The sequence below is a fragment of the Hyaena hyaena genome, unplaced genomic scaffold (genome assembly GCF_003009895.1).
Source record: "Hyaena hyaena isolate Hyena2069 unplaced genomic scaffold, ASM300989v1 scaffold_87, whole genome shotgun sequence".
In the NCBI taxonomy this organism is placed as follows: Eukaryota; Metazoa; Chordata; class Mammalia; order Carnivora; family Hyaenidae; genus Hyaena; species Hyaena hyaena.
This window is the reverse complement of record NW_024080718.1, coordinates 2,531,593-2,558,990: the sequence shown is the minus strand read 5'-3', so window position 1 is coordinate 2,558,990 and position 27,398 is coordinate 2,531,593. Positions and strand designations below refer to the sequence as shown.

Sequence of the window (27,398 nt, the reverse complement as noted above, 5' to 3'; positions counted from 1 at the left end):
TCAGAATGAGACTGACACCACAGAAGATAATATCTCTCTAGTAAAATACGCTTTATTTGCTCACTAAGTTTCTTGGACAAAGCTCATAAGATTAAGGAATATTTCTGTCCTGATGCTTCTTGTCTCCCTTAAGCATCCTGAGATATAGCTGACATAGATGGACTCTGGCTAGCAAGGTATCTCGTTGGCCAGATGACCCAAGTAGATTTTCAAAAGCACTAGTCCATCAGCTGACTTCAGCTGGGGTACAGATTTCTGGTTGCTGCAAAGGCGAGGTCAGATACTGTCCATTGGATTTGGAGTTAACCGCCATGATGCAGAAGGAAGGAATGGCCAGGAGAGTCTAGGTCTCTTTTTCTCAGCCGTGCTTGGGGAAAGACAGGCCCATGGTAGACATGGAGATGTGGTGGAAAGAATATGAGCTTTGAAGCTTTAAGCCTCAGATCTGTTACTCACTAGATCTGTTCCCTCAGAGCACTCCAAAAGCTCTCTGTGGCTCAATCCTACTTTTCTATAAAATAGGTCTAAAACCTGGCCCTGAAACTCACCACTTTGACCATACAGTAGAGACTGTAGTATTTCCATCCTCTTCTCACTACGTGACCACCTACGAAAATCAGATATATTCCTTCATCTCTACATGCGTACAGGTTTTTTCTGTTCCAGTATCTTTGATTATGTTGTTCCTTCCTTCTGGAATATCTATTTTCCTCATTTCTGTGTGTCTGAATGCTACTTCTTTTGCAAGTCCTAGTTTAAATATTCTGTCTAAAATGAAGCTTTCCCCAATTCTATCAAATAGAAGTAATTTCTCTCTTCTCTGTATTCCAGCCACCCTGAGAGGGGGGTAGTGCTTGATGGCATTAGCATGCCCTTTCTTGTGCTGCACTCATTTATATACTGCTTTTATCCTTCCTACTGGACTATAAGCTTCTTGTGAGGGAAATCAAGTCCAGTCCATCACTGTATCCCTGTGCAGTGCTTAGTACGGTTCCTTACACATTGGCAGTCAATGATGGTGTGTTCAATTGAATTTAATGAAAGAAGGAAACTGAACTTTGTGCAAATCTCTGGACCTTTCTCCCTGCCCAGGACTGAGGGATTCAGCTTCTTGGACTGAGTCTGATACAACCTGAAGTGATAAGGGAGACAGAGCTAGCGATTTTCTCTAGTCTTATTTATAATCTTCTATATGCTTCAGGAATCTGTTGCCCCTGGTAGATGGATGTACTCTGAGGTTTTATAGATTGAATACATTTTTTAAAACACTATCGAAGAGAATGGAGCCAGACAAACTTCAAACATGAAATTGCCAGGGGAAATATATAGTCAATCTGCATTTTGTTTGATTTATAGTTAAGAAATTATTGATTCTTTCTTCTTCTCTTAGTTATTGCATATGGTCATCTTGCCTTTTTAAACTACAAGAATATTCATTCATTTCTTTGCGGAGCCCCTATGAGCGAGAAATAGGTAAAAAACCAAGAGAATGAATTTACACATTGCCATGTGTATGATAAAATGGAAGCCACAAAATCAATTAAAGTTTATAACTAGTGCTCACTCACCAGGATTATCAACACATTTTATACATTAATTTTTCCCTCTGTGTTGTTTTAGAAATATGTGATTAGCAAGTTTCCTTTAGTGTTATTTGTGCAATTAAGTGACATAGAAAATACCTTTAAATCTCCAGTTAAAACTGGACTTTGTGCTGTAGATGCACATAGGACAGTCTGGTGTTAAAGATTTGCTGTAAGTGAACCTCAAAACTAGTGCCACCATGGACGATCATCTCACCAACTCCCTCATCAACTTCTTGCTCTCTGTGCATTCAACCCTTCTCTCATTAAATCCTTGATTTAATACATTATCCTATTTGCCTAGTTTGTTACTTCTCAACAGCTACTACTAAACCTAAAGGACTTGATCTTTCAGAACATTTTCATGACTGCAGTAATCACACTGGAATACTTTATAGTGAAAAGAACATTTTGACTGAAATTGAATTCAACACACATTTGTCGAGCAACTGCCATGGGCTGGAAAGCCTGGGATACCAGTCTTGTCCTCATTTCTTTTGAGCTTAGAGAGGGAAGAAGACTCATACTCAGCTATCATGTAGGGCAAACCATGATAAGTATGAATAGGGACAGGCAAAGCACCTAAAGATGAGGAAAGGAAAATCATTAACACTGCATACAGTATCTTCTCAGGGATGATATTCAAGACACTTAACAATCTGTCTGGCTAAGCACTGGACAGACAGAACGGACATCAACCATAGCTGGAGCAGAATCCAAGAGCCAGAGACAATACCCCTTACATTGTTGGATTATGGGAAGGTCTGGGAGCTTCTGGATGAAGTTGGGGGTCAGGGCTGGGGTAGCAAGAAACAAGTATATGTGTGTTGGGGGGTGGGGGGTTTATCTGAATGGTAGCAGGTTTTTCCAGCTGTTTTGAAAATATTTCAATATTTTACCCCGGATGCGACTATTCTAGTACAAAGCAGCAGAAGATCAAACATAACCACTCTATGAGCTAAGTATTATTAGGCAGAATTTAAAATGAGGAAATCACATATTTGGGAGAGGATAGAGGCACAGGGCTAGTAAAAGGTAGAACTGAGTTTAACCTACTTCTCCTTCATTTTAAATCCCAGTGTCTGTAATAGTAACTAATTCATACTTATAAATTCAGAGAAGAAGGAAGAAGATGACCGTGATCGTGATTTACAAAGAAAGTTCCTGTTGAGCCGAACCTTTAAAATATCAAAAAATACTTTCTCATCTCGTTTGAAGAGTATTTGATGTCAGGATTGTTCCATTCCTGATAAGAATCTTCTTACTGTCCATTTCCTATTAACCTTCTTCTCTTTCTTTCTTCACACATCTATTACTTCCTTTAGACAAAAAGTCTTAATCTAGGGTTCAGTTGCAGGGGGGCTATGAATGGGATTTCAGAATCTTAGAACCCATTATGTTCGTGTCTGCCATTGTACACTTTTGTGGGAAGACAATCCATAGTTTTCCCCAGGTTCTTCGAGGCCTCTGCCTAACCCCATAGAGGAAACTCAATGGTATTCCACAGATGGAAATTTCAGGCATTGTGATGTCATGTAATGTAACATTCTGAAAATACAAAATATCCACTTGAATTTCAAAGGACTGAAAGTAAGTACTCTCTCTTTGGCACTACTTGTATTGTTAGCAAATAAATAGTGTTTCCCCTTGCACATACCAGTAACTAAAAACCCTTTGGTGTTTTAGAGAAATGAGAGACCATAGAACCCAGGCATCCTAGCTTGGCAGACATTTCCAGCATGTTACCTGTGGCTGACATTAGGAGATCACAAGTCATGGGCAGTTCCAACACCCATGAGAATGTGGGCTGAGGGTCTAATGCAGCGGTTAAGTTTAAGCTCAGATCTAACCACTGGGGTTCAACTCTGGCTATTGCTTCCCTACTCAATACCTTCAGACAAGTTACTTAATCCTCATGTGCCACCATATCCCTGTCTTGAAAATGAGGTTACTGATAGCACCTATTTTTTATAGTTGCTATGAAGAGTAAGTGACTGATACAAGGTGGGACTACAGAGGCTCGCGGCTGCTGAACTCTTGCACCAAGGCCAGAGTGACGGAAGAACAGAGGACCCAATGGCCCCCACTAAATCTGCTCCTTTCAGCACTCACCTCATCTTGCTCCTTAGTCTCTATCTGCCATCATTTCTGTGCCAGGGCTCCCTATTCCTGTCTCCTTGTCTTCATACATGGCTACCCCTGTCCTATCAATGGAGTGGGAACAGACGTAGAGAATAAAAACTGTGACATAATTCTGGAGGCTTGTCTGTTTTAATGTAGCAAATAAAAGTGTCTCAAGACTCTAGAATTACTTATCCAATCCAGTAAAACTAAAACTAAAACTAAAGGAGAGCCAGGGCACCTGGGTGGCTCAGTCGGTTAAGCATCCAACTTTGACTCAGGTTATGATCTCACAGTTCATGAGTTCAAGCCCCGCATTGGGCTTTATGCTGACACCCCAGAGCCTGGAGCCTGCTTCAAATTCTCTCTCTGCTCCTCCCCCACTCATGCTCTATCTCTGTCTCTCAAAAATAAATAAACATTGAAAAAAATTTTAATAAAATTAAAAAAAATAAAACCAAAGGAGAGCAACAGCTCTATTTTATGTTTTACCTGCCAAGGCTCATCTTCTTCGTTCCCTGTTTCTACGGTATAGCTTATACTTGTGGCCAATAAAACTTTCAATCAATGAACATGGCTTGAGAGCACAATATACTTAAAGCATAAAACGGGATAAAAAGCAATTGTGTTTGTAAAACGGAAATACACATGACACAAAAATTAGCAAAGATTCTGTATCATCACCCATTCCTATGTAACTGAAATCTTGTCTACCTTCTTCTGTGTTTAGAGTTTTTTGAAAGATGAATGGACATTGCAGCCCAGTTTGAGAAAGCCATGGCAAAGTCAGTTAAGAAACATCACCTTAGCACTTCCGACCCTTCTCTTCCAGCAACTTTAGTCCTCAACAGGATCTCCTTTAATATTGATGGTTCGATCCAATATAAAGAAACGCCATATTTCTCTGCCTCCGAAGCCCTAGATGCTTACATTGATGATTTTTATTTAAGCTGTAAGCTGCCTGATATTAATGATACAAAGGTTAACCTGGATCAGAGCCCTCTCGAATTTCTTGCTAACCTAAACAGTGGTAAGCTTTCCTTATTCTCTGAGTTCCATTTTCAATTATCTATAGGAAGCTGATGCTTTGAGAAGCTCTATGATCAAAAAGAATTTTTCTTGGAAAATAATTATCATACAATTTGTGAATCTTTTTAAAAGATTGTTACATAATTTTAAGGTTCCAAAAATTTTTCGGCAGTGCATCCCTTTGAATTGAAGAGTTAATTACAGAAAGCACACCCCTGGCTTGATTTCAGGGTGGAAAAGCTCTTGCCTTGGCTATAAAGCCTTGGACCATTTGGCTAAAAGTGTTACAACAAAGCCACTTAAATTCTCCAAAATGAGAATAATAATATTAACACCTCACAGGATTGTTGTGGGAACTAAATGTATGTTGAAATGCTCTATAAATTGTCATGGATGTAGGGGCTCAGGTCCTCTCTGTAGCACAATGAACACCATAATGGAGGTAGGTGACGTGAGTTCTGGCTTCCATTCTGCTGATGAGAAGAGTCACTCACTCACTCGCTCTCCCTGGCCTTTAGTTTCTTCGTCAATAAGATGAGGAGACTGAACTTTATGAGTTCCATAATCTTAAAAGTCTATGTTATGTAGATTACACAAAAACAAAATTATTCAACTCCAGCATTTCTCATTTAAAAAGGCTCATTTGTAGAAGCTGAAACAAAATATATCACCATGAAAACAAAACTGTATATCAATCTGAATCTGTGACTGATTGACTGTGAAACCCATGAGGATATCATCTCCTCTGATAGTAACGATATCTGATGTGTATAAGTAACGATAATAATAATGATACTAATAAGAATGTCTGTTCCTTCACTCAGCACGGGAAGCTATCCATTACAAAAGGAAGGTGGCATTTATTGTTATTGATTTTAAATTACTAGGAAAACAATATTTGCGTATTAAGGCATGCTGTGCTTGATATGCAAAGTTGGGGTATGTCAAACAGCTTTTATTGTTTGATAAGTGAAAAAGAATAGAGTGGCATAAGGTTTCATGCCAACATGACATAGTCCTGCACAAGAGAAGACTATGATTCTTTAACCTAAGTTGTACTATATATTTGACATAATTTGACCAATGGGCAAGCATGATATGGGGATTGAGTGTAAAAACATGGTTCAAGTGTCTATATTTATCTTTGAAACTGAAGAGCAAAATATATTGTAATTTAGTCAGTAGTACAGCTGGCTTTCCTGACAAGGATTTGTATTCTTCTTTTGAAGTTCAATGTAGAAAAGTCTTTCTGTGTCTGTTTTTCTCCTTGACTCTACAGAAGAAAGGGTACAGCCTGTGCTTGTTAATGACTTAGAATGTGATGCAGTCGCTTGCCTTTCCTGCACGCTCTTGAGTTATTAACTCCACCATCACTATTATTCTTGACACTTCTTTGTAAAGGGAAATAGAGGTTTTACTTTTTTTTTATTGTAAAAGTAATCATGGCAATAAAATTTCAGAAAACACATGAGGAAACAGAAATCAATTATATCTCAATGGAGAAAACTACCATCAGTAGTTCTGCATAAACTTTCCCCTTTTATTTTCAATGTGAATACATATGATAGCATTGGACTTCCTTACTGTTCCATAATATTGTTCACTCACCTGCCAATAAATTGTGAATATCTTTTCCTGTCATTAAAATAGTTCTGTATCTTTACATTAAATAGCTCTACAGTACTTCATTGTCTCTGTCAGGATATTTTAGTTGTCACTAGTATCTTTACTATTCAAACTATTGCAGTTGCCACCATCGGGCATACTGGGTTTAGATAGCTGTTACTGCTTTAGGAGGCATTCCTAGGCGTGAGGTTTCTGAGTCAAACAACATGCACATTTTTAAGGGTTTGGTTTATATTATTAAACTGTCTTCCAGAAAGGATATACCAATTTTACATTCTCACCAAGGGAGTGCAAGTGCCCTTATTCTTCTGGAATCTCACTGTCCAGGAATAATATCTTTTTACATCCTTGCCAATCCACTGCCCAAAAGTTGGCATCTGTGTTTACTGAGTATTTGCTTTCCTTCTTTTGCGAACTGTCTAGCATTGGTTTTTACCTGTTTTTATTTTGTACCTTTAAATCTTTACTCCATCTAGAATTTATTTCGTTGTTAGTTATGCCCAAAGCCTGATTACTTCTTAAAACAATCCCACTTGCTCCTTTATCACGACCTGAATTCCCATCTATATTTAGGCTTATTTGTTGACTTTTTTTCCCAATAAGCTGCCTGCACCATTTCTGCACTACTATCACTCATTTTAATGATGGTAGTTTTACAATGAATTCAATGTCTTGGTTAGGACAGAGGATGGAGAGCTTAGTAGGAGTCATGTCTATTCTTATTCATTTATGGACTTGAAAATTATTCCAAACAATCGCCAAATGTTGGTTTTTGGATTACATAGATTAGATTTCTAATTTCCTTCCTGGGCCCTGCGGGTCCCCCCCCAACCTGTCCTCCACCCTGCAGCTGGAGGGATCTTTAAGAAGCACAGATCTCCTTCTGTCACCTGTGTGTTGCAGGCTCTGTAGTTGCCCACCGCTAGCCTGAAAATAAGACTTAAAGTCCTGTTCTTCTGTCCTTGTTCTAAAAGGAACTCCCCCTCCCCCCCGCCAACCCACCAACTGGGGTCTGCAAACTATTTCCAGGCAATGTTTTGTCTATTTTTGCCTTGAAATTCAAGTGATTTTTCTTGGCATGGAAAATGTGCTTTGGGAGAACTAGGGAGTAGATTCTCTTGAAAGATTATGGCAAAACCCTATATGACTTTTACTTTACACATTAATCCCTTCAATACTCCTCTTTTAGTTTTTACGCTCGTGTGGGGGGAAAATGATCCAGCAGTGCTCTAACAGCCTATTTTGTGGATGAGAGAGTTGTTCTTCTTTCACAATAATGAAGAATCATAACTATTGGTTTGAAGGTGGACTGATCTGGAAACCATAGTAGAGTTTCAATGGTTGAGTGAGAGAGAAAACGTTCATATTTATACCACTGCCTAAAGCCACTTTGAGAGACATTGTGTGAGACTTCCGCCCTGCCTCAGATACCTCTGGGGCATTTTGCCATATTACCTATTTGTAGTTTTTCAGGCAGAAAAATCAGAAATTTGTTTTAAAGTCATTTTGTTATTCTCAGGGTGGTAAATTTATTTTTCAATCTGTGCTCGCCTGATGTTGAGTTAATGAACTATATGCAATCCTCTAGTGCCAAATATGTGCTAAGTAATGTGTTTGTAATTAGGAGTAGAAAGTCATGCACAATCTCTGTTCTTGAATAACCATGGTCCCTGCCGTCCATGACCTCATAGTTTATTGCAAATAAATATAACACCAACAATTATAGTACAGTGTGGTGTGGTATAATTGCTAAGATGAGAGTGTTCATGAGGTCTGGGAGCAAAGGATGTGCATCTAAAGCAGGTTGGAGGATTGGAGAAGGCTCCCAGAGAAAATGACCCTTCCATTACATTTTGAAGGCCAGGTAGAAGATACCATACCAAAAGGAGAAAGAAGGAGAGCATTCTAGAGGCAAGAATGGCTATATGGAAAGGTACATCATGCATTCAAGAGGTTACTGGTAGTTGAGAATAGATAGAAAGAAGAATGATGTTGTTTTAATTCTATTTCCTTCAAGTTTGTCTCAACCTCAATTTTAATCCTACTGCTATAACTGTGCTTGTGCTAAATTCATCCACCTCCTTTACATGTGTTGTGAGAAAATAGATTTCTCTCATTCTCATGTGTAGCAATTTTTAATAGAAAGATGGCAATGAAGGGGTGCCCGGGTGGCTCAGTCAGTTAAGTGTCCAGCTCTTGATTTTGGCTTAGGTCATAATCTTACAATTCATGAGTTCAAGTCCCATGTAGGGCTCTGTGCTGATAAGCATGGAGCATGCTTGGGATTCTCACTGTCCCTCTCTCTCTGCCCCTCCCTGATGGTACTCTATCTCAAAATTAAATAAACATTTAGAAAGGAAAGAAGAAAGAAAAATGGCAATGAGGATATTTGATGTAGATGTTTTTTACAACTTTTACCTCAGAAATATTTTATTTTCATACCAGAAAATGCAAAAATTTGTAAATCAAGACTATGATCACAGTCCAAGTGGACATTTTATGCTGGATTATTCATCAGTCTTTTCTGTGGTTCTTTTGAGCTCCTAGAATAATTAATCTCTTCACAGACTGCCACCCTGGATGGGTCGTTTTCTACTTGCTATCCAATCCCTGTGGTCCACTTCAATGTGATCTCCACTCCAACTATGACACTGTAATTGGTCCCTTGACACTGATGTTCTGCCCCACCAGTCTTCCCTAAACGTTGTGCTATTTCATGCTGTGTGATTTCACGAGTGCCATTCTCTCATCCTGAAATCCCCAGGATACATATCTTCTTCATATATCTGACTCCTGCTCACCTTTCAAAACACACCTCAAGCTTAGCCTCTGCCAGAAGGTCTTCCCAATCTTTTTCTGCCCAGATGCCTTGCCTCTGTGCCCTTGTGCCCCCATGGCACCTAAGCATACCGATAGTAATATTTTGTGCTATTAGTATATTATAATTTCTAACATTTATATATACAATGGAATAGACCATGGCAATGAGTAAGAATGAAATCTGGACATTTGCAGCAACGTAGATGGAACTGGAGAGTATTATGCTAAGCGAAATGAGTCAGGCAGAGACGGACAGATACCCTATGTTTTCACTCATATGTGGATCTTGAGAAACTTAACAGAAGACCATGGGGGAGGGGAAGGGGAAAAAAAGTTACAGAGAAGGAGGGAGGCAAACCACAACAGACTTAAATACAGAGAACAAACTGAAGGTCGATGGGGGATGGAAGAGAGAGTAATGGGCATTAAGGAGGGCACTTGTTGGGATGAGCACTTGGTGTTGTATGGAAACCAATTTGACAATATATTAAAAAATTTTTAAATATATTTGTATATAAAATATATACATATGTGTGTATGCATATTTGCTGCTAATAGTAATACCTATATTTATTAAGCTCTTGTTATCTGTCAAGATCTCTTAAATGCTTTATACACATTCTATTATTTAATTCTCAGAACCATACTATGAGATACCTTTCTCATTTACAAAAATACTAAGACACAGAGTGGTTATGTAAGATGCTGAAGGGCACATAGCTATAAGTTCTGCCTCTGGATTTATACCCAGGCACTCTGGGCCCCCACTCTGGGCCAGCACTCTACCAGCACCGTACCACATGCACTTCATATGTGCAATAAATAAAGCTATAGACTATAAAGCTGAGCCAAAAAAGGAAAAAGAAAAAAAGAAATCCTAAGACTCCTCTTAGACATGATGATCTGGTATTTTAAAGAAGGACTGGAAATGACAGACTTGGTTCCATATTTTATTTCCGTGATTCCTCTTAGTAAGAACTAATTAACGAGTGGGAATATAACCAAAAAGATAGGAAAAGCCCCTAAATAGGCGTGAGAGGCAAAGGGCCAGGCTGATTTGTTCTAGACAAATTTTTGGTGTCTTTTTGTTTGTTTGTTTGCTAATTCTTTTTGTTGTAGTTGACATACAGTGTTTTATTAGTTTCAGCTTTATGACATAATGATCTAATAATTCTAACCAGTACACAGTGCTCATCACGATGAGTCTAATTACCATCTAACACCATACAAAGTTATTATAATATTATTGACTATATATAATCCCTATGCTGTACTTTTCATCCGATGACTCGTTTATAACTGGAAGTTTGTACCTCTCGATCCCCTTGACCTTTGTGCTGTCACTTTAAAAAACCATTTTTAAGGCAGTCATAAAGAAACAGTATAGGGTCCAACATTCTTACTTTGAGTAAGAACTAGGTTTGAATTCTATCATTCTCGTTTACCCACACTGAACCCTGGGCAAGGTATTTAATCTGTCTCCCTCTTCATGTATAAAATGGGAAAAGTCATTCCTATCAAGGATGATATATTGAGGATTAAATAAAATGGTAAATGTGAATGCACCTAAAACAGTTATGTGTCACATCATCAGTGCCCCAGAATAATTCGTTTACCCTGCTGGGATAAAATAGAAAATATAGTACTTCTTGGGGCACCTGGGTGGCTCAGTTGGTTAAGCGTCCAACTTCGGCTAAGGTAATGATCTCACAGTCCGTGGGTTCAAGCCCCGTGTCAGGCTCTGTGCTGACAGTTCAGTGCCTGGATCTGCTTCAGATTCTATATCTCCTTCTCTCTCTGTCCCTCCGCAGCTTGCTCTCTGTCTCTCAAAATAAAGACATTAAAAAAATTTTAAAAATATATAGCACTTCTTAGTGGTTTCAGCACTCTTTTTTTCCCCCACTCTTTGCACTCATGCTTTCTAACATCTCACCCCTACCTCCAGCTGTAACAAAACAAACACAGAATCAAAACATTATATGCTTTCATATGGACAGTGATATTCTCACCCTGAAGGGGAAAGTTGCTCTTGATGACTGTGTATATAAGCTGTGGTGTAGCTCTAAGTGGCTTTGGACTTTACATGTATGATGTGGAGTCTTGGTTGACAACATACAGAAGACTTTTTACTGTTCCCGGTGCTGTTTGTTAGCTGGCATAGGTTGTACAGTGCTTCTGGTAAAATTGTGAGTTATGTAGCCAAGTCTTTTATGCGGCTCAAGTAATTTATTAAATCCGAATGTGGCTTGCTTTGTTATCTGTCCTAGTTATGCCCTGAAATTTGAAGTTTTATACTCTGTTTATGACCTTCCATTTCTCTCTCTCTCTCTCTCTCTCTCTCTTGAATTATTGTATGATAGATACTTAATGCTTGGAAGCTGTATAATGCACCTAAGCAAGACCAGGACGGCTACGAGATCAGTAGAAGTTTCCATGGTCTTAATGGAAAATTGGTTCCCAGGATGCTCAGGGTTTGTTGTTGTTGTTGTTGTTTGTTTGTTTGTTTCAGAGAGAGAGAGCACAAGTGGGGGAGGGACTGAGAGAGACAGAGACAGAGAAAGAGAGAGAGAGACACAGAATTTGAAGCAGGCTCCAGGCTCCAAGCTGTCAGCAAGAGCCTGATGTGGGTCTCAAACCGGCGAGTCGTGAGATCATGACCTGAGCTAAAGTTGGACGCTTAACTGACTGAGCCACTTGGCGCCCCAAACGGTCAGTTTTTAATGGATAAAATGAAAAAGTTGAGATCTCTAAATTGAGTACAGCTACTTTCTTTGACTCTTTATCATCTTTTGTAAATTAAAAAAAATACAAGAACCGAGCAAGGGAAGAGAAATATTATTGTTATCAAAAGTTTTAGACCAAGATGAATCAAATGTAGTTAAGTTATGCCTTTGATATTATATATTGTAATTACTTTCACTTATTTCATTGTTAAATATTCTTTATATGTAAAATAAAAATATGCAGAATGTATATACTTGTTTTAAGGAATAGTAAGACATCACAGGCCCACCACCCAGCTTAAAATTGATGACCACGTGAAGCCCCTTCAGTCCCTTCAAGCATGTCATGGTTCTTCATCTTTCCAAATGTAATACCATCCTGTGTTTTTTCAATTTATTATTCACCTATTTTTCTTTATAGTTTCTATTTTCCTCTCAGTGTATATTTTTGTCGTGTGCAGATTTTGCTAACACAAAAGCTGTCTCAGTTAATGTCCAAGTACTTCATCTGTTGGCCACATGCTAGGGTCTCTCTGGACCCCACACGTTGGAGCTGCTGGGTTGAGTGTGCACCTCTTCAGGTTGGCTCAACCCGACTAGTCTATTCCCACATACACCCCTGTCCTCAGCTTGTGAGCTCCCATTCCTCTACCATCACTTAGTCGACTCAAGCTTTCATAGCAGAATTCGATAGACGGGGTGACTCAAACAACAAATTTATCTTCTGACTCTTCTGGAGCCTGTCATGTCCAAGATCAGGGTTCATTTTCTGGTGGGAGCTCTTTTCCTGGCTTGTAGATGGCTGCAAGCTGTGTCCTTAATAGCGGAGAGAGAGGGAGCAAGCTCTCTGGTATCTCTGACTTTTCACAAGGGCATGAGTTTGATAGGATCAGAGCTCCATCCTTATGACCTTATTTAACTCTAACCAACTCCTGAAAGGCCTTGTTTCCCATACAATCACAGGGCAGTCAGCACTTCAACAGATGAGTTTTGTGGGGACAGAGTTCTGTGCATAGTGACTATAAAGACTTGATAATTGTCAGAAGTTTAGGAGTCTTTTTTTTATTTTTTTTCTTTCTTTTTGTCCATCAGTGGATATAAATTGATATCTCACTGTGGTTTCTTTCCTTTTCCAAACTGGGAAGACATATATAACATAAAGCATACCATTTTAGCCATTTTAAGTGTGTAGGGATATTATGTACATTCTTATTGTTGTGCAACCGTTACCATAATCCATTCTCAGAACTTTTTCATTCTCTCAAAAGGAGACCTCCATACCCATTAAACAATAACTCTTCATCCCTAGTTCCTGCCAGCCCCTGGCAGACACCATTCTACTCTCTGTCTCTATGAATTTGACTCCTCTTTGTACCTCATATAAGTGACATCACACATTTATCTTTTCATGCCTCACTTATTTCACTTAACATACATGCCTTCAAGTTTCATTCATGTTGTCACATCTGTCAGAATTACCTTCCTTTTAAAGGCTGAATAATATCCCATTGTAAATATTCCAGTTGTAAACAAAACACATTTTCTTTCCCCACTCATTTGGGTTTTTTAAATTTTTTTAATGTTTAATTCATTTTTGAGAGAGACTGAGCATGAACTGGGGAAAGGCAGAGAGAGGGAGCACAGAATCCAAAGCAGACTCTAGACTCTGAGCTGTCAGCCCAGAGCCTAATGTGGGGCTTGAAATCACGAACCATGAGATCATGACCGGAGCTGATGATGAGCACTTAACCCGCTGAGCCACCCAGGCGCCCCCTCTCCACTCATTTGTTGACGGATATTTGGATTGCTGCCACCTTTTGGCTCTTGTGAATAATGCTGCTATGAACACGGATATACAAATAAGTGTACAAATATTGGTGTAATGTTTGAGTCACTACTGTCAATTCTTTCAAGTATATGTCACTGTGGTTTTTAATTTTTATGTCCCTGTTTACTAAAGAGGTTGGATATCGATCTTATTGGCCATTATTAGCCACATGGGTTTGCTTTTCTTTAAAATATACATTCACATCTTTCCTCTTTTTTCTTATCTAATGGGTAACTTGGATTTATTTTCCTTTTTAATTTTTAGGAGTGATTTGTGTGTTCTGGATACTAATCTTTTGTTGCTTATATTTGTGGCAATTTTCTTCTCTTGGTATGTGACTCTTATTTACAATCGCTTTATGGTGCTTTTTGTTGAATTAGAACCCCTTAATTTTAATATAGCATAATTTATTAATGACTTCTTTTCTTATTTAAGAAGTCTTCTACCTTGAGGACAGTAAGAGATTTAATTTTTAAAATTCTAGTTAAGGCAAACATGGAAGTTTTAGAAATAAAATGTAAACTGTGGGGGAATGTTTAACATTAAATTTGAGACTTCATTTATCAAGTGTTTATTGAGTCCTATGTGACACACTTTTAGATACCACAGATTCTTTGCCCTCATGAAGCCTCTGTTCTTTAGAGGAAAAAGACAATAGCCAAATGAATATACAGCACATGCCAGGTTATCATAAATACTATGAAGAAAGGCCAAAAGAAATCCCTGTCAGTAGGCCAGAGAACCCTTCCACCCATGGGAACTATGTGAAAAGCATGGGAAGAAGGGCACAATGGCAGCCCATACACAGGGCTTCTGGTGCTGGCTCTCTCACTCTAGAAATTGGGTGAAATGTATCTTATTTGTCAAATCAGTGTGTGGATTGGATCAGATAACCTGTACAAAACCTTTCAACTTAAACATTTTTCTAGGGTTCTGAACATCTGAAAGGTTTTTGCTTTATTAAACTCCTTTAGGAAAAACTGTTTGGAAGGAAGTATGATAAGTTTAAATGTTTCTAAGGCAAAAAGAGTGTAGTTCATTTCCAGTCCTGATTCTTAACTCTGTGTCCCAGGAAGCGTAATTTTTCATCACTTCCAATAAAACCAATATGAGATTCCAGCCAAAGCACTGTAAAATGGAGAACCATTTGTAAAGGGATTTCCTTATAATTAAGATGACTGCAGAGAAAGCTATAAAAGCAAGTCTTCCATGATTGGCTGCAAAAAGTAAAGCACTAAAATTGCTAAGTAATACTATAGGTTTCAAAATTTATACATATCTTTGGAGCTAGTCTCATAAAAGGAATGATTATTTAACAGTCTAAATTCCCGAGAATGGTTTTCATAGTGGGGGAGAAAACGTAATACACACTGCTATACTTTTTTTTATCTGTGGACATTAAAATGTAAATTTCGCTTTGGAGCTTGTGGAAAATCTTTTCATGGAATGAATGCTAAATTAAGTGTGACAGGTGATTGTGATTAATCACTTCTTATTACCAGGAGTGGAAGAAATGAAGCCTTTGTTGCCTAATGAAATATAATGCAAAGCAAAAGAAAATGCAGATAGACCATTTTTGAAGGGAAACACAAACCATCTTACATCTCTTTGAAAAACTGAATGAAAGCATATGAATCTCATGCATATGAACCTTCCCATTTATCTGAGGGTTACCCTGAACTCTGACTTTCTTGAACTTGAAAGTTCAGAGTTCCTTCATGATCATGCTCCCAAGTGTGCTTACAGTATGTTATTTGATTGCCATTGGCAGCTTCAGTTTAAGACTTCGCCAGTAAAGATGGATGAAGCCAGAGACTGCTTAGGCTGTGGCCAGATGTCACATAGCACAGTGGGTAATACAGTTGTGTTCCAGGCTATCTGGAACACAACTTCCTTTATTCTAGCTCTGTTACTTATAGCTAAGAACACTTGGGTAAGTTATTTAACTTCAGGAAATTTCTACTTTCCAGTAAAATGGGGATAGTGGTAATTTAATCCATGTCTTTATAGATTAAAAGAAAAAAGTTGTGGTCATCTTTAGGTATTCAAAAGTTAGAAAACAGCCATTTCCCTCTTTTTCCACTTTATTCTTTCTGATTTTTGGAATTTGGGATGAAATCTTCATTTATATAGACCCATCGTAAAAAGTTCAGACATTCTGGAGCACCTGGCTATTTTAGTCCATAGAGCATGTGACTCTTGATCTCGGGGTCATGAATTCAAGTCCCACATGGGGCATAGAGCTTACTGTAAAAAAAAAAAAATTACAGACATTCTTATATCTGCTATAGAGACAGATAGATATCTTATCCTGTCCTTTACCATCCCTTGAGCAAGTCACCTGCCCTCCCTGAGCTTTACTTTTCTTATTTGTTAAATGGAATTGATACTAATTCATAAGAATTATAGGCTTCCCATAGACTCTTGAGTGTTACACTTGGTCAATACATAATGATTCAGAGCAGGAATATGCACTTTTATCTTAAACAGTGGTTTTAAACCTTGGATTCAAGTATAGCTTTCTAGGAGTCTGAAAATAAAATACATTTGTGTTTGTGTATTTGCCTTTTGAGGCCAACCTTTGGCACATATTCAATGTTAATACATGTTCATTCCATTTTTGCTCTAGTTCTGTCACCTTAATACATCTTGTAACAGTCTTCTGCTTAGATAGGAATTTTTGTATCAACTGGCTCACGTGGTGGGACCATACAGTTTGTCACCAGTCATAATAATGACAGGGATAGTATCATCTGCTCTTTTCCCATTGTTACATAGAAAGTCAGATGGCCACAGTGGATTGCACTGTATTAAGACAGAGTAAATTCTTCTTCCTAATCTTACTAAGTGGAGAAAAACGACAACAAAAAATGATACACTACTTATGTCTTTAGTCTTGCTGTTATGGTGATTTTTTAAAAAGGTTGAGTATAAGTAGTGTTTATTTTTCTTCTTAGTAAGTTTTCCTGTCCTATTTGAATGCCACATTTAATATTCCCTTTATCGGGGCGCCTGGGTGGCTTAGTCGGTTAAGCGTCCAACTTTCCCTTAGGTCATGATCTTGCGGTTCATGGGTTCGAGCCCCGCATCGGGCTCTGTGCTGACTGCCAGCTCAGAGCCTGGAGCCTGTTTCAGAGTCTGTGACTCCCTCTCTCTTTGACCCTCCCCTGCTCACGCTGTCTCTCTCTCTCCTAGAAATAAATAAAACATTAAAAAAAATTAATATTCCCTTTATCCAAACAGTAAACAAAGTCAATGAACAAATACTTATTAAGCACCTATAATACACAAGACAAAAGTGAATAAAAAATAGCCCCAGCTCCAGTGATTTTCCTATCAAGTCCATGACCAAGAAAATATAGCTTTTCTAGTTATCTTACTATCATTACAGTACTAGGAAGCTTTACTTTCCTCATTTACTAGTCCCCATTATCCCAATAAATGCAGCCAACATAGATGGAAATTTGACTTAGCAGGAATGTTTTCTGGTCCTTTGTCCCTGTAGGTCAATCCCAACAAAATCCTAAGGATAGACATTTCTCCTTTAATAGTGACTTTAATCTATTGAAGAACATCTTTTACTACACTAAAAGTATGCAAAGCAGGTGTTGCTCTGTGATTCATAAAATGTTACTGACTCATTCTGAAAGTTTCGGCTCTCTGCCCTCATGGGCTTTGTAGTTCCATGATAGAACAATTAAATCTTGAATATATGGCCTGAAAAGATGTAGGGTGACATCCTCTACTTTAAGATCCTTTCAACTAACTTCGTTAAGCCTTACTTTACTCCTCTGACAAATGAGATCCATTCTTTCACTCAAAAATGTCTTCTTTTGCACAAATTGAGCCCTAAAGCCCACATTTCTCTGCCTCACAAGAGTTTAAGCACCTTGAGGACAGAGAGCAGAAGAAAACAAATCCAGGGAAGCTTGGAGCTGGTATTTGAAGATAAGGATTCTGGAACTTTTTACATCTTCTTCAGTACCTAGCCAAAAGGGCCCTGTACACTGTAGCTGACGAATACAAAAACAGAAAAGGTGCCTAAAGGCCCCAAAGCCATGACCTATATTTGGCAGAGTGACTACCAGTGACTTGACATTCTTCACGGGAAAAATCCATTTTTTATAGTCAAAATTAAGCTTGTATTATTTGAAACTAGAATCTTGAAACATTCTTTCTATACAGAATTTCAACAGGGAAATATAAAAGATGAATGGTTCCGCATGTTTTCAAATGAAGGTTCTGTGTATATTTCAATAATTCATTGCCTCATGGAGAAGGCAAACATCTCTGGATGAAAATAGATCCAGTGTGCATTTGTAACGTGCTTTTAAAGATGGTGTCATTTATAAACTAGTTTCCTTTTTATTTTTATAAAGTAGTGTATGTTAGTGCATTGTTTTAGATCCAGTTTCATAATCAACCCAGTCCATCTCCAAATGTTTTTACATTGTAGCTCTTCCAGAAATTGACTTTTAAATAAAAATCACATTTGAATGTTCACTTGAGTTGAAGCTTTAAAGCAAATATTATGACTCAAGATTATAATTAGAGGATTTAGAACTACCAGTCATTGAAGACAAAGCTGAGTAGAATCCAAGTTTGTTGTTACTAGGGAGCAGTTATGAAGTGTAGGAATTTGTATTATCATTTACTTCAGGAATATTGTGGTGATGCCACTCTGCTAACTCTGTGATGGGCTGGTCATCATGCAAGTGAGGCTTTCCGCTATTTGTGTCATTGAGGCTTGCCAGTTCTGTGTGCTGCAACGTATGAAGCATTCCTGCAGCTAGAGGCATACCTTTTATGTGTCTTGTGAGCCTCCTAAGAATTTCCTAATCTTTTAAAACAAATATTTGCATATGGGATATTTTCATTTCCTCCATTAGACCAAAATATGGCCATGCAACCAACAACTTTTGTTTCTAGGACGTGGGAAATGGGTAGAAAGGATTTAATTGTGCATGCGAATATACACACTTGCAATCAAGGATAAATTACTTGAATATATATTCTGCTTCAGAGAGCAGATTTAACATCTCTTTAAAGACAATGTTCAGCCAATGATTGTTGAGTCCCTACTACCTGTGAGTCTTTGGTAATATTGTGATGCAGTGCAGATTTAGTTCCTACCCTTTTGGAACTTACAGTTTAGTGGGGAGAAATACATGAATCACGTACTGACAAAAGGAGATCAATAGTTCTAAACTGTGATGATTTGCATAAGAGTTTCACAAGCTACTGGCATTTTGGGCCAGGTAATTCTTTGCGGTGGGGAGCCATCTTGTATTTTGGGAGTTGTTTAGTGACATCCCTATCCTTTATCTGCCAGCAACAACCCACCTCCTTATAGTAACAATCAAAAGTGTCTCCAGCTGTTGTCAGATGTCCTCAGGAACGGGGAGCAAAATCACCCCAGTTGAGAAAAACTCCTTTATACAAAGGAGAAATGTAAGGCATTTTGAGAACAGGTAACAGGGAAACTGGTAAGGCTTTCTGAGAAGTGACATGGTAACATTTGTATTAAACTCTGATGGGGAGTTAACTAGACTAGAGTATAGAGACAGAAAAGGACATGTAGAGGAGGGGAAAATGAGAAATAGAACAAGTGATTTTAGGTTTCTCTCTGAAGGCCAGTCTCTGTACATGTTAGTTATCTGGGCAAGTTCCTCAAGGTCAGGGCCACCATTTTACTTTTGTCTGAATCCCCTGAATTCACTCAGGGCTGGGTACATAGAGGCATTCAAGGAATTTTGGCTGAAGGCATCCTCTATACCTCATCTAACAGGCACAATGCTAAGCACTAGGAGATATAAATATGACCAAGCCATGCTCTCTGGTATCTGTGACCTCACAATCTATTAAGAGCAGAGTAAATGAAGCAAGTAATCCTTCTGGGACAGGCATGGGGGTGTGTGTGAGGCAGGGAGGGCCCCAGGGGAAGGAGAGAGAGCCTTCCTTCCCTAAAGAGGTGACATTTCAAGAAGAGTGGAGAACAGTCAGGTGCCAGGTGGTGGACATGCATTTTCCCAGCCGCTCCAGGCAGAGCTGGCTCATTTTGTGATTTGTCAGTATTTCCATCATTGGCCTTAGAGCTTTAGGGCACAAATAGATCTAAATGCACAAATGTTGGGATAGATAGATAGATAGATAGATAGATAGATAGATAGGAAGATAGGAAGATAGGTAGAATGACAGAGATGTCCATATGCATATCTATGTCTGTTTGTCTATGTATCTATCAGGAGGCGCGAATAAAGGGAGAAATGGCCGCTAATGAGGCAAAAACATCACGTGTTCCCTATAGTAACCTACCTGATTCATCCCTCTCTGACTACCGTGAAGTCCTGATACAATCACTTTGACACTTGGAAGACACGTGCTTGACACATGGAAGATATTCAGTAGATATTGTGGATATTTCTTGAACAATAATAAGTAAGGGAATCGATATTTTCATTTTGTTCCACATATAGAGGTCTGATGATTGAAGGAGAATCAGGAAAACCAATTAGGAGTCTGTTAGTTCAAGGTAGAGATTTGGTGGACTTGGTCATTGTGCTAAATTTCGGGGTTGCAGTCTCCTTCCTCGTACAGAAACATAACGTCCTAAAGATTAGACACTGATCTCTGCCACAAAGAACCCATCTGATGAAGACCAAAAGTGATACAGTGTCAGGTGTCAAGCTGTCCTAAGTGATGACAAAGAACACCCAAGTATTCTTTATCAAAGGGAAGAGTACAGCTGTCTTGATGCTCTGTAGGACAGATAGTGGCCCAGCAGCCAGTGGCAGGTTGAGCAAGAGCCTGATCTGTAAGCACTTGTGGTTAGAAAATGGGAAGGCACAGTGTGCAATGACATTTGGAGCTTAATGTCCATGCAAATGAATTACCTGGACCAGGCAGAGATGGTCAGAGAGTGTAAGAGTGTGAATCCTGGCAAAAAAGCGGCATCCACGCCAATTCCCTGGTGTCCCGGTTCAGTGCCCTTTCTTTTTGCCACCTGCAGCATCACCTCTGTAGAAAAAAGCAGTGCACTCTCTCATCAACATTCTGTGCTCATTTCCAGAACTGTGAAACATGGATTTGTGATACTGAGTATACGTCTTTTTAATTGAGACAGTAGGCTTTCTCAGCTTCTCTAGCTCACAGGAGAGGGAGATAGAACATGAGACACTGGCAGAAAGAAAGGCCAACAGAAATAAGGACAAGGCAGATTTATTAGGACAAACTGTAACCAAATATTTTGAGGATATGGGCTATCCAGCTATTCCTAGTGGCTTATATTCAAAATATTTAGGAAATTTACTTTTGATTTCCTTTATAAAAAATTATTCATGTACACATATTTGGTATTATACACCTATGTATGTATATGTGTACGTATGCATGCATATATTTTGTTAGAACATAGTATGTATGCACTTGAGAGATACATTACTTTGTAATTGAACTTTTGACTCTTTTAGCGTTTGATTTTAAAAATAAATATACTTTTAACGTGCAATTGAGACTGATGTGTTTGCTCTTTGTCTGGAGTCCCCCACCCCCAGAGGTGGGGCTGGCTCCTGGTCTTCATTTGAATCTCAGCATGTGTGGCTTTCACCTTCACAGAGAGACATTCCCTACCTCATGATATTTCCTTCCTTCCACTCAGTACTCAAGGTATCTGAAATTTTAGTAGTCATGAAATAAATATTTATTGACCTAATATGGAAGATACTTGCAAATCTCCCTGCATACTCTTTATGCTACTTGTATTTTTGGCAAACTTCTCATCTATATATTCCATGACTCCTCAAATTTGATAGGTTATCTTAAAATGATTCCCTTTTAGAAACTCCATGTAAAATAGACGTTTGCAAAATGTGTCCACCTCAGTGACATTTTCCATTAAACCCTAACAGTTATAAAGCTATATATTACCTCAAACTCCAACGTTAGTTCCATCATTTTGAATTTCTTCATTCTATGCATATTGTCAGAGAGTAATTGTATTAAAAAATCACTAATACCAATTATGGTTTCTTTATATAATACTCCAAATGAATGTAATTCAATCTAAATTTGTAAATATTTTATTACTTTATTGAGTCCCTTTGAAAATTAGTACAGTAATTTGTAACATTATAAATACTCCAAAGAGATATCATAAGACCTACTGGTGATCCGTTCATATGGGAAAGTACATATGTGAAAATCTCTTTATTTGTAAGGATGATGCATGAGCCACATCAGACAGTCAGTTCAGTTTGGGCAAAACATAATGTAAGCTATCCGTAGTGAGAAGCTAATAGAAATATATAAGCCAGGATTTGAACTATATTGGTTAACAAAAAATGAAGCTAATATAATATATGTGATTTAGAGAAGATGGCCACCCATCTGGTCATGTGAAGGCCTGCCTTCAAATGGCAGATTAGTGAGTATACAGTCATGATAGATGTTAATGTGTGCCCTCTCCTCCCTGGGACCTTCCTGCCTGTGTGTTAAAGAATGACATTGCAAGCTTACCACCTACACCGAACTTAGTTCCCTGGAAAAGGAACTGAAATATATGATCTAAAAGTAAAATATAGTCTTGCCTGGGTTTTCATTTGCATTTGGCTTTTAAACATGGCAAAAACCAATAATGGGTTTTCACTTTGAGCTATTTCTAAATGTTATATTGGAAATTAGCTGCAAATGTTACATTCTCTGGAACAAGTTAAATTGGAAATGCTGTCCATGGTAAATGAAATATACCCCCAAGCATTCTTAACTATGAATGAGAATCCTGAAAGAAAAATGTACTTCTTACCTAACTTTTAAAGATTTAGTGCATTATATGAGAAATTTCACATGGGGAAATCCACATAATAACTGCTGTCTTTCCTTAGAGATATATTAAAAAGGGCAAGAGGTATAAAAATGAATGTATGTGCTATTAACCATCAGCCTAGTACTTGCTGCAGAGAGTAATTTTGATTCTTTACTGTATGTCCTTAGTGTAAATGATTACATGCTTTATTTCTCTAATACATTCAGAGAGAATCAATAAATTATATTTATTATTCAGATGCAAGAGATGTTTTGCAATCTATCCAATGGTAAATTTCTAAAATATCCATCTTGCCTTAAAAATGTTACTTTACTTCTAATTTTTTTTTTTCTCTTTTAAGGGGATAGACTCTTAACTTTAACTTTATGCACTTTACGTACTTTAACTTAAAGTTGTAAATCATCTTGTTTTATATGTTTGTACTTCCTGGAATGAGACGTTTTGTTTATTCAAACCAAGGTAATGATATTGACCTCTGTGCAACAGTATTGGAGCCCTTTGAGTGGGCAAATATGAATACAGAAAAAGAGGGCCATGGTAATAATTTATTTTCTTACAAAATATTTTTAACATCCAGAATCACAGAATTATTTAACTTACATGGCACTGAACAAACTTTTAAAAAAAAATTTTTATGTTAAGTTTGAGAGAGAGAAAGAGAGAGCATAAGCAAGGGAGGGGCAGAGAGATGGAGACAGAATCTGAAGCAGGCCCCAGGCTCCTGGCTGTCAGCATGGAGCCCAACACGGGACTCAAACTCACGAGCAGTGAGATCATGACCTGAGCCAGTTGGACACCCAACCAACTGAGCTACCCAGGCGCCCCAGTATTGAACAGATATTTTCAAATGGGAAAAACATTGGATCCTTAAGGATAAAAGTTATAGTTCTATTATCTAACACAGTGTCTGGCACCTTGACAGTGCATCTGAATAAATAGTTGAACAAATGAATGAATGAAGGAGGGAAGAAGGAAGGGGAAGACAGAGAGAGGCAGAGCTCTGTTTACAGAGATATGTTGCTGCATGATAATAATAATGTAACTGAATATTAGTTTTACTGAAGGCAACCAAAAGATAATAAATTTAAAAGAAAATACCTCAAATATCCCTCAAAGTGGTAAACAAAGGTACTACCAGCTGAAATTCAAAAAAGAGTATAAGGGTCACTTTAGGTAGTTATTTGAATACCTTGGTAAAATTAAAAACAAAGAGATATTAGAAACCAGGTAAGAAATTTTGTTTTTAGTCCTGAAAATAATACTGTCCTTCAGTATTTTCAATGCTTCCAGCAGCTGGGGCTCCAGAAAGGATGAGGAAGTAAGCTCAGGTTCTGAGAGATGAAGTAAAAGGAGTGAAGGGTTGATGGGTACATGAGACCAGTTAGGAAACTTGGGGCTCCTACAAAGTACATCAGACGGCAAATCTGAGGAGGACATGAGCCAAGTTTCGAATACTATAAATATCATGAACTTGAACATCCTTGAATGTCTGAAATGCTCCAGTATATATTATTTCACATTTACTTGGAACTTATCACAACCAAGAAATGGCATAGAGTGACCAACTCTAAATGGACTCAAGTCCAGTTAGTAGCTATGTTACCATGGGCAAGTTACTTAACATCTCTCTGGTTTTATTTCATTTCCTGAAAACAGCAAATAATACCTACCTCATCACGCTATTGGAAAGACTAAATGAATTGATATTTTTAAAGTGCTTAGAACAGTGCCTAGATTAAGGGTTTGTTTTAGATAAACTTCAAAGAGAAGAAGTTGGTGAGAAAAACAGGGAAATTTATGGAATATCTTTAAATTTGATGCCTCCTCATGAACAGATTTCTTTCTTGCTAAAAACAGCACACTGCGTTGGAAAAGCTGTTGGTCTGGCTTATTCTTTCATTCATCAGATATTTACTGAGCATCTACTGTTCACCAGGAGTTACTCTAGATACTAAGGATATAGTGATCAAAATAAATTTTAGATATGGTCACTGTGTTCATGGAGTTTACATGATCTACAAGGTGTGTGAGCTAAATAAATAATAATTCTGTATAGTAAATCCTGTGATAAACACCGTAGGGCATACCGTAGGATCTCAAAGCTAGCACATCAACCCCCTGGCCAGATGGATGCTAGTAAGAAATGAGGGAGATCATGGGATACTTCCTATAAGAAGTGCTGACCAGGTTAAGACTTGAAGGATGAATATAAGTAAGACAGGTAAGAGGACACATGTAAAATATTCCAGAGCACAGGGAGTTCAGGATTACTAAAGTTATATGGCAAGGAAGAGAAGAGGCTAAAGAAGTAGATAGGGATTGCGTCATGAAGGAAAACCAGTGCCATGCAATTTGGACCTTAAAGGCAATTGAGAGCCAATATGAAGTCACCCATACATCTTTTGCCTTTAAAAAAAATTTTTTTTAATGCTTATTTGTTTTCGAGAGAGAATGAGAGACAGAGCATGAGCAGAGGAGGAGCAGAGAGAAAGGGAGACGCTGAATCTGAAGCAGTTTTGCCTTTTATATCTTTAGAATTTATTTCAGGATAAATAAATAGATAAACTTATTGTAGGTGACCTGAAGAGTAACCCAAGAAAGGTGCTGTAAATGGTATCCAAGAGTAATAGTCAAATGGAATCATAATGATTTCTTGCGTATGTCATCAAAAGCACAGACATCAAAAGCAAAATAGATAAATTAGACTTTATCAAAGTTAAAAACTTTTGTGCATCAAAGGACACTGTAACAAAGTGATAGGCAATCCACAGAATGGGAGAAAATGTTTGCAATTCATATGTTGATAAAGGATTAAAATATTCCAAAATATGGAAAGAGCTCCTACAACTCAAGAACAACAACCAACCCAATTCCAAAATGGGCAAAGGGCCTGAATAGACATTTCTCCAAAGAAAAGATACAAATGGCCAAAAGCACAAGTAAAGATACTCAACATCAGTAATCATTAGGGAAATGAAATTAAAACTACAATGAGATATCATCTCATACCTGTTAGGATGGCTACTATTCAAAACCGAAAACAAACAAAAAAAGAACAGGAATGACAAGTATCAAATATTGGCAAGGATGTGGAGGAATGGGAATCTTTTGCATTATTAGTGGGAATATGAAATGGTGCAGCCCCTGTGGAAATTCCTTTGAGTTTCTCAAAAAGTGGAACAGAATTACCATGTGATCCAACAGTTTCACCCCTAAGTGTATATCCAGTAGAAGTGAAAAGAGGAACTTAAACAGATACGTACACACCGACGTTAATAGCAGCATTATTCACAATAACCAACATGTGGACACAGCCCAAATGTCCACCAAAAGATGAATGGGTAAACAAAATGTGGTATATACATACAAGGGAGTATTATTCAGCCACAAGAAGGAATGAAACTATGACAATATGCTAAAACACAGGTGAACCATGAAGACATTATGCTAAGTGAAATAAGCCAGACAAAGAGGGACAAATATTGCATGATTCCACTCATCTGAGGTACACAGAGTAGACAAATTCATAAAGACAGAAAGTAGGATAGAGGTTACCACAGGCGGAGGGAAGAGTAGAATGGGAAGGTATTGTTTAATGGGTATAGACTTTGAGTTTTACAAGATGAAAAGAGTTATGGACAGAGATAGTGGTGTTAGTTGTACCACATTATAAATGCAGTTAAGACCATTAAACTGTGTACTTAAAAATGAGTAAGGTGGTAAATTTCATGTTATGTGTATTTTACCACAATATCAAAAAATTTTAATGGAATGACTAATGCCCTGCAATTTATAAAACATTTTCCCAAAGATAAAACTTTTCTAAATACAATAACCTCTTTGAATTTTTATATCACTCATTATCTACTTGCTGCCTTTGGTACTTTTGAATTGTGTAAATCTGAGCCAATTAGAGATGTTTTGAGTGAATAACTTAATACTCCAGCTCCCGAACTTCAGAAGAACATCTACAACCCAACTCTCAGTTTGTGATGAGGAAGAAGCCCCTTATACCACTCTCACCAGGTAAAGAGTCAAAGAAGCTTTAGGTGGGTGGTGGTGGGAGGGGTAGAAGGAAGGAGGCAGTCAGGGGAAGACCACATTTTTTTTTTTTAATGTTTTATTTATTTCTGAGGAGAGAGAGAGAGACAGCGTGAGCAGGGGAGGGTCAGAGAGAGAGAGAGAGAGACACAGAATCTGAAACAGACTCCAGGCTCTGAGCTAGCTGTCAGCACAGAACCCGACGTGGGGCTCGAACCCACAAACTGAGATCATGACTTGAGCCAAAGTTGGATGCCTAACTGACTGAGCCACCCAGGCGCCCCAAGAAGACCACATTTTTTTAAAAGCGCTGGTCTGCAGCTTCACGATGGTCACGGTATCCTCAGAGAGCAATTACCTAGAGTATGAGATCAATCATGCTGGCTTCTTAATTGTTTATTGTTCTTTGAACATCTCTAATTGTTAACATCTGTCTGATATTGAAGTGAAATGTCCAGAAGGTGAGAGCGAAGCTCTCCCAGCTTTTCAGTGCAGACTTCTCAGGAATTTGAATCAAAGGAAAATCAATTCCTTGCTCAATTCATGGTTCAGAATTATATTGGCCTTTTGGGTACAGGGAATTGAGGATCCTGGATGGTGACAATGAATCAATGTGTCTTTGTAACTAACACTCAACCTATTTTTGAGAGCTCCCTCAGCACACCATTGGCACAGACTGTCAAATACCCTTAGTCCCTGGCTGGTTGGTTACTCTAGAGGGGAACTGAATGCCTCATTTTTGTAAAGACTAGTAGGGCACCATTACTTGCAGATATCCTTGAGACTCTGTGGAGCATGGAGCTCAG

At 38.1% G+C, this 27,398-nt stretch overlaps 1 protein-coding gene across 1 annotated transcript in view; it reads left to right on the top strand.

Annotated features, from left to right (window-relative positions):
- The first annotated feature begins 3,148 nt into the window (after positions 1 to 3,148).
- The window catches only part of GRIP1 (glutamate receptor interacting protein 1), a 224,165-nt gene continuing 199,915 nt past the window's right edge, over positions 3,149 to 27,398 (top strand). Inside the window, exons 1-2 of the mRNA XM_039234294.1 lie at positions 3,149 to 3,173; positions 4,435 to 4,734. Of these exons, the coding sequence (XP_039090225.1) occupies positions 4,452 to 4,734 (283 nt within the window). The 5' untranslated portion in view covers positions 3,149 to 3,173; positions 4,435 to 4,451. The remainder of the gene's footprint in view (positions 3,174 to 4,434; positions 4,735 to 27,398) is intronic.